General features: G+C 39.5%; 1 protein-coding gene across 1 annotated transcript; it reads right to left on the bottom strand.

The window, feature by feature from the left end:
* Nucleotides 1-7694: 7694 nt before the first annotated feature.
* LOC308350073 (olfactory receptor 51G2-like) lies at nucleotides 7695-8642 on the bottom strand (the record flags this gene model as incomplete). The annotated part of the gene is made up of 1 exon (XM_080815073.1): nucleotides 7695-8642. One exon carries the CDS (start codon nucleotides 8640-8642, stop codon nucleotides 7695-7697), a length of 948 nt encoding a protein of 315 aa, XP_080671199.1.
* Nucleotides 8643-8865: the final 223 nt, after the last annotated feature.

Here is an 8865-nt window from a genome sequence, read left to right as displayed (position 1 = left end):
CACTTTCAGATGTTTGATTTTAAAGCATCTGGACCCATGGAAGTTAGCAGATCAGTTTTTCCAGATTAAGAAACTTAATCCTTAAGAATTCAATTATGTAACTTTACTAAAATCATGTCAATTACAAAGGAGGATCTAGGACTGGAAATAATGTCTGACGAAGTATCTTTTTTTTAATTTTTTTTTTAAGATTTTATCTATTTATTTGACAGACAGAGATCACAAGTAGGCAGAGAGGCAGGCAGAGAGAGAGGAAGGGAAGCAGGTTCCCCGCTGAGCAGAGAGCCCGATGCGGGGCTCGATCCCAGGACCCTGGGATCATGACCTGAGCTGAAGGCAGAGGCCTTAACCCACTGAGCCACCCAGGCGCCCCTAAATTTTTTTTTTAAATTTATTTATTTGTTAGAGAGAGCGAGCGAGCACAGGCAGACAGAGTGGTAGGCAGAGGCAGAGGGAGAAGCAGGCTCCCCGCCAAGCAAAGAGCCTGATGTGGGACTCGATCCCAGGATGCTGGGATCATGACCTGAGCCGAAGGCAGCCGCCCAACCTACTGAGCCACCCAGGCGTCCCTGACTAAGTATCTTTTACTCCGGATATTGTCACTTGGTGGTAAAGACAAGGCCAGCTGTTAATAAACAAATCAAGACATTCCCAATCCTTATCCTTACAGCTAAGTAAATAAAAGTTTAAGTTTAAAATTTTCCAGTATGACGGCCATTTCTGGTTTTCCTCTTATAATCTACTTTGTTTCCTCCAGATTAAATGTCCTAATTTTCACTCAGTAATTAAACCATCTAAGTCACTGTTTTAGACACAAGATATAAATATGATCCCAATAATAAGGAAAACATGAATCAATATTTCAAATATGTGAATAAATTAAAACAATATGGGAAGAGAAGGGTACATGATTTTCAATTCAGAGTTTAGGAGACAGCTCTCTGAGGAGGGGAGAATTGGAGATGGGCAAAACAGAAAGAAGGAGATTTGTGCATGTCTGGGTGAGTGAGTTCTGATTGGTAGGGAAAGTATGGAGGTACATCACGAAAAACCTAAGCTGTTAGCACACAGGATAGCTAAGAGATGGGTATCTGTTCAAGCTGGTGTTGTGATAGATAAAAGAAGTAAGATAAAAGAGACAACCTTCCAGAACCAACACAATTACTTAAGAGAACTACGTCTCACTTGACCAGGGTGGGGAGGTGTTTTCTTCTGTGCTGAGTATGTATCCAGTGGCTCTGACAGTGTGGATTGGCTGGTGGCATCATTGGCACATGACAGATTGTAATAAATACAGATTGTTAGGTTTCAGCCCCAACATACTGAATCAGGATTTCCTGAGTTGAAGCCCAGTGTGCAGTGTTTTAACAAACCCTGTGGGTGACTCTGACACAGACCGAGGTTTGAGAATCACGGAGGTCTATCTTTAGGTATAGTATTGTTTTGTAAGCAGATGAGTGCAGTGCTGTGGGAAGAAGTAGGAGAGAAGTAGGAGAGAAGCAGAGGTTATGAGTTAATAGGAAAGGGATGCCCTTAGACAAAGAAAGAAACCTTGCTCCTGAGGGCTCAACTCTGAGAAGGGGCCCACAAGGATGTTGGACACAGATTCTTTGATATAATCTTACCATAAATCATTTAAGACCAAAAAAGCATATGGCAATTATAATAAATAAAGATACTATTTTTTGCCTTATAATTTATTTGAAAAGTACCAAATTATTAATAAGAAGATCTATAGTCTTTTAACAGCTGCTGCTATAGGAAGCCTGGACAAGCTGTTTTACTGACCCCTCTATATACAGATTCATGAATTTCTAGTCAGTTACTGGGAGATGGTACAAACTCGAAGTAAGATGGAGAAATGTTTGAGGACACTGACTGGGAAGAATTGTGTATTCAAATGGAGTGTTTGAATGCCATCTATGAAGTCTTCACACTACATTCATGCTGCATTGTTTCTTCAAAATTAGAGAAAAATGTTTAACATTTCTTTAGTACACTGGAAGTTCCATCCTTTCTCCCTTAGATTTCAAACGTGGAGATAGAAACATAATGAATGGGCATAGTCTGAGCATATTCGGAATTTCGGACATTATTTCACTTAGCATTTGAGAAAATGGATTTATGAGAAAAGGCACTTGGGTGCTCAGATATGTGAAACATATTGTTTTTGTATATTGCATGAAGCTGATTGTGCAGAAGAGGAAGAGTTTTGTGAGTTTGTGTGTGTGCGTGTGATGGTTTTTCTTAATTTTTAAGAAAGACCTGTGGAGTGAAGGGATTTTGTGATAAGGAACAGAAGACATAGGTGAAAAGGCAGGGTACCTGTTTCTGGTCCTGGTTTTGGCACAAAACACTGGAAAACAAGACAAACAACCAAACATATAACTTGGGCAAGCTTGGGCTTAAGCAAGAGCTATTTATCCAAAAGGGTTAAGAATGCACTGTGACCTTTTGCTTCAGGAACTCTTCCTTTTGGCTTGCCAACAGATTTTCAGTCAGATGTAGTAAACCTGTGCCCTCACGGAGTAAAGAGAGAAACCATGTTGGGTTTCCTAGCACCAATGTCTCTTTTCTTCTGCAGTCACACTGGGATTCAGATTAACAGCATTAAGAGCCAATGTTCTGCCATGACGGTAATAAGAAATAATAAGAACATAGATTTCATGTTCACAAAGGAGTCTCCTCTCACAATATAGAGCTGACACACTTACATGTATGTACAACATTGGTTTCACTTTTCCCATTGTCTAAAGAATGGCAGTGGGTGAGTTGTACTACATCTCATACTAATCTCATAGGTTTCTCCGATGAGAAACTAAGACAGAGGGTGGAAGAGTTCCCAATATTCTGTAAAGCACTTAGAAAATAATCATTGTTAATATTTGTCTGTTCTTTAATTTTTCCTAAATGTACTTACTGTGCTCAAAATGCAAGGAGCCTTTTCACAGATGATTCTTCGAAGATTTAGAAGCAATCGCAATTAACCGTGGTCACTCTGGATTTATCGGTTCCCATCATCATTCTGTTACCTTCCATCATTCAAATAGGAATGGACTGCCTTTTCAAACTGTCTTCCCAAAACAGCAGCTTTCCATTCCATTCTGCTCCTCAAACGTTTCCTCATCTCAGCCTGTCTGCCTTAAGGGGCATAGAATCCATCTGCCTAAAGATTTAGGTACACATTTATGAGGATACATTTAAGGCATGGAGGATTGAGACTGGTGAGTTACTAGCCTATCTCCCAATTTCCCATTTATTTGGTTTTATCTATTATGAAAGTACATTTGAGGAATTCTTCAGTAAATGTATCCAGTAGTTCCCAGATAGTACCCAAAGATAAAGAGTACTTTTTTTCCCCCTCTAAATCCTCAATATTGTTCTTTTTCAGGGCCTTACGTCATATTAACTCTATTTTTCTATGAACACTAACAAGGGATCTTGGCAAATGGCTTCACCTCTTTCCTCTCCAAACCCCATGTTATTGACTCACCCACAGGGAGTTCAGAGCCGAAGACATTTCTCACCCTCCTCCAGGGTACATTCATGGATAGCATCCCCTGATGAATATCATAGGCAGCATGGGCTTTGGGATAGCGAAGAGCTTTAACCATGTCACTGCCAAAGAAGTTTTCAAATGGGCTGTAAAGAAACTGCACCCTGATTGGAATCCAAGTCTGTCTCAGTTACTGAGTCTTCTTCTATTATTAAAAAGCAATTCGCTGTTGAGAGGACAAGCTATAACGTCAAAAAGACCTGAATCAAACCTCTCAGTTTCCTCACTTGCGAAACTGGAATAGTGAAAGAAACTAATGCACAAAATTACTGTGAGGATTAAATCAGGTACTCCATTAAAAACATAATCACGTTTGTCAATACTCGAATAATTACCTACTATTTTATAATTACTTTATCGTAACATTGTGAGTGTTTAATATAGTAATATATACAAATCACTTACTATCATTCCTAAAAAAAGGCACACATTAAGCACCTAATAAGTTTGATGATGATGATGATGTTGATATACTTACAAATGCAACAAAGAAACTTTCTACTGTTGCAACAAAAATAATAAAAATTCAGTAAAATGAAGGACTTTATGACTTAGAGGATAATAGAAATAGAAAATAAATAGACATAAACAGAATAGAAATCAAAATTTAGTCACAACAACTGGGTTATCTGCCACAACTCAGGCAGACAATTCATACTTCCCCAAAAGAATGTTTTGTAGCATTCTTTGTTTCACCATACAAGTGCGAAACAAAAAAGCTCAGCTCTTGTAAGCACACACATTTGTCAAAACTTTGAGTATGAATGCAAGAAAATAGTGAGATCCCCAAAGCTTTCAACCTCAATGTTACATGTCCTAAAGAAGAAATGGATGTTCGGCATATTCCAACAGAAAAATAACTCTAACTCTGGGCAAGATATATATAAAATATATCAGATATTGAAAAACAGACAGTACAAAGGTGTGATTCATTGTGATAAAGAAAATAAGATGTAAACTCCATAACCATCTAGGCTTTCTGCTAGACTGCACTTTACAAACTAAGACAAGGTGCATAAACAATGAATCTTGGAACACTGAAAATATAAAATAAAAATTTTTAAAAAAGACAAGGGGATAAAAATACATTATATGTTTATAAAAATTAATAAATTAATAATAAAAGAAAGACACACACACATACACACACACACATAAATACAAACTAAGACAAGGAAGTTGAAGGCAAACTGAGAGCAGCTTTCTCCTTAATGGAGGGAAAGAGGACAGAAGTGATTTTAGAGGCCATGAGGGATCAAAATTTGGGCACCTACTAGATATGAAGAAGTCTTAGAAATTTGCTTAGGTGTCCACTTGAGGTTTTCACCAAGTACTAAGCTTCAGATTCATAGGACAAGATTCTGAAAAGCTTGGCAGAGAACATCTCTGAGGCGAAGGGTGGGCTATAAGTTGCCTGTAGATTCTGGAGTTCATTCAGTCCTGGGATACATTAGAGATCCAACAAGGGAGAGAGGACAGGGCTCTTTGAACACCTTGGACATTAACCTGAAACTCTAGAAGGGCCACACCATAAGAAGAGGGAGTATGTAGTGTGGTTTCTGATTTCATGAAACTGATTCAATACCATGTGCTGCTTTGGCATCTGAAACTGGGTGTGCATCAGAAAGCTTACCCATGAGCTTCTCTACCCTTCCCAGATACACCCCGCATCCAGTAGACAAGGGGCCCCTCCCAGCAATCAAACCAGTTGCACGTCAACTAATGGCTTTCACTTTCCTGTAAGCCAATGAAATTATTCAAACAAACCACTCAAATCCTCCTGTGGGAATGAGAGGGGTGACCCCACCTGCCGTTACTACAGAACCTGTCTCCTATGGCCCCTTGTTTGTTCACTCTGTCCCCAACTGCCACCCCTGTGTGCCCCTTGCCTGGCATGCAGTTTCCTCTTTCCCTAGTCTGTGAGTATCTGTGACCAATAAACTGCTATCAGTTTTATCTTTCCAGTGTCAAGTGCCATGTTTTCACCCACTTCTATAACCACACAGTAGAAATCTTTCTCACCAACTGGGTGAATAGAAGGCAGGAATATTGTAACCAAAGAAAAAGGGCTTATAAGCACCTACCCTAATAAGGCCAAAAACCAAGATGTAAAAGCAGTAACATGATCCTCCAATAACTTAACTGACTGCCCTGTCAAATCAGATTCTCTTTATGGAAGATATTATGACCCAGGGGGACACCTGGGTGGCTCAGTTGCTAAGCATCTGCCTTCAGCTCAAGTCATGATCCCTGGGTCCTGGGATCGAGCCCCACATTGGGCTAAGTGGTAAGCTTGCTTCTCTCTCTCCCACTCCCCCTGCTTGTGTTCCCTCTCTCGCTGTGTCTCTAACAAATAAATAAATAAAATCTTAAAAAACAAAAAAGATGTTATGACCCAGATTCCCAATAATATAGCATTCACAGTGCCCATAGCCACATTAAAAAACAAACAAACAAAAGACAAATAAAAAGCAGAAGATAATCAGAATAAAGTAAACAAAGGAAAAGAGATTCAGGATGAACAGAGATTCTGGAATTAGAGGAAAAGAGTTTTAAAACACTTATGACAAATACATTTGCACATGTAAAGAGAAACATGAACATTAGCAGTCATATATATGTACATATGTGTACATATGTGTATATATGTATATGTGTGTGTGGATACATAATCCAGCCCCATGGGGGTACATTCTAGCTTTCTCTCTCTCTCTTTTTTTTTTTTAAAGATTTTATTTATTTATTTGACACAGACAGAGAGAGCACAAGTAGGTAGAGAGGCAAGCAGAGAGAGGGGGAAAGCAGGCTCCCCGCTGAGCAGAGAACCTGATGCGGGGCTCGATCCCAGGACCCTGAGATCATGACCTGAACCGGAGGCAGAAGCTTAACCCCCTGAGCCACCCAGGCGCCCCCTAGCTTTCTCTTATTTGCTTATTTGAACATGACTATATTCTTCATCAAAACTCAGAATTGTAAACCACAAAGTGTGAACTTCGCTGCATGTAAATTTAAAAAAGAAAAAAAAAATGTTGGGAGATCCCATGGTAGATGGCTCACTATGAAAAAATTGTACCTGTATTACAAATATATGACATGATCTCACTGATGGGCATAAAGGGAAATGGAGCTGATCTCAATAATTTCAGACAATGGTATTTTGGGTTTGTTTTGCTTTTTTCATTTTGTTTTTATTTTTTTGGTAATTTTCTTTTTTTTTTTTTCAGTGTTCCAAGATTTATTGTTTATGAACCACACCCAGTGCTCCATGCAATATGTGCCTTCCTTAATACCCATCACCAGGTTCACAGAAAATGGTATTTGACTGGGCTTTGTAAGTTTAATGATACAGAACTGCACACATACACTGCACTCAAGGTGGTAACTTTGTCCTCAGTGGGAGTATGGATCAATACTTTTGAAACTACCTTTATATATACAAGAGATAAAATGATGAGACAATAAATTCAACTTCATTCACAGGGCTGGTGAAGATTGGAGGGTGTGTCCACCCTTCATGAATCATGGAGTATTAAAAAAAATACTGAACTGCCTAATAGTCACATTGGGACACATTTTATTATAATAATTAAGGTCTTTATTTCTTTAAGTGCATTTAAAGTTTTGAAGTATTTCATTTGGTTTATATTTTCTAGTGTAACCCACATCTAAGTTATTATGCAAATCACAAGAAAAACATTTTGATTTTACATATTTGCCAAATTTTCAGAAGGTATACCAAGTGAAGTCCTCCTGGGTTTAATTTATAAATAAAATTCTAGGTTTTTAGTTGGAGATGTCTTAGATTTCTTTGAATTCCACTCTTCTAATCTGCTTGCTTTTACATGTTAATGATACTCTCTCAAGATCCTGTCAGTTTCCTCTATAATAATCTGAGTCTTTTACAGGCTGATACTGATTTTTGCAGAAGGAGCAACATGTTTTTTTCTTGTTAAACAGGTGTTGTTTTAAAAGGTATATGTTAAAACACTTTTCAATATATTTCAATTTCAATATATTTCAATTTTCAATTTTGAATAATTGATTGATACATCAGATGGGAGCTATATGCTCTGTCTGCTCTCTGAGATGTCTTCAGTTGGTAGATGGACTATAGCAACCAATATTTCATCTCTGTGACTCAGAGTTTTCTTGGATGGAGCATCTTCAGAATGCGTACCTGAATCTCTTTGGTTTTAACACTGTAGACAATTGGGTTGAGCACTAGAGGAACAAGAAAGTGTAGATAGGAGAGAAGCATGTATACTTGAGCTGGTAGCTTCCTTTTCCCAAAATGGTGGATCATCGACAGGCTGACCAGTGGGGTATAAAATAGTAATACAGCACAGATGTGGAAAATGCAGGTGTTAAAGGCTTTGAGTCGCTCAGTGTTGGAAGCAATGCTCAATATTGTTCTCAAGATTAGCACATAGGATAGCAGAATGAGTACAGCGTCCAACCCCAGTGTGGAGAGCATGACAAAGAGCCCAAAGCCACTGTTTAGAAGAGTGCTAGAACTGGCTAGCCTTAAGACATCAGGATGAACACAGTATGAATGAGACAGAACATTCACGGGCTGAAATTGCAGTCTGTCAAGGAGCACAGGCAGGGGCAGATGGAGAGCAGCACTACGGGTCACAATGGCCAGCCCCATGGACCCAATGTGCTTGGTTGTGAGGATGGTGGCATAGCGTAATGGTTCTCGAATAGCCACACAGCGATCAAAGGCCATGGCCAGGAGCACAGCTGATTCAATAACTGAGAATGTATGGATGAAGAAGAGTTGTAGAAAGCAGGTTGCAGCTCCCACCTTTCTCTGGCCTAGGAGAAAGACAGCTGCCATTGAAGGCAGCGTAGAAGCTGAGAGGCCCAGGTCAGCCATTGAAAGCATGGACAGGAAGACGTACATGGGTGTGTGGAGGCTGGGAACAGACTTGACAGTGTACATTACGGTGATGTTGCCCAACAAAGAGAGAATATAGACAGAGCAGACAGGGATAGCTGTCCAGCAATGAGCGGCTTCCAATCCTGGGAGATCCATCAGTATGAAGATGAAGCTGCTGGCATTGCTGTTGTTAAGAACTACCATAACTTTGGGAAGAGTTGCCCTGGAAAAATTACAAAGAAGGCAAAAAAAAATTATTCTTCCACAGCATTTTCCTAGCATCTCATCCCACAGCACCCACAGCCCATGCCTGCTGAGTAATATCACTCTCCTCCTCTTCTTCCAGCACTGAATCTCATTCCTTTAGAGGTTCCACTAGAGTACAAATGCTGTCTGTCTTCTCGGAGGCCTGCCCTAGTTTTCAGGG

Source organism: Martes martes (genome assembly GCF_963455335.1).
Source record: "Martes martes genome assembly, chromosome: 10".
NCBI classification, from domain to species: domain Eukaryota; kingdom Metazoa; phylum Chordata; class Mammalia; order Carnivora; family Mustelidae; genus Martes; species Martes martes.
This window is presented reverse-complemented; position numbering and strand designations above follow the sequence as displayed.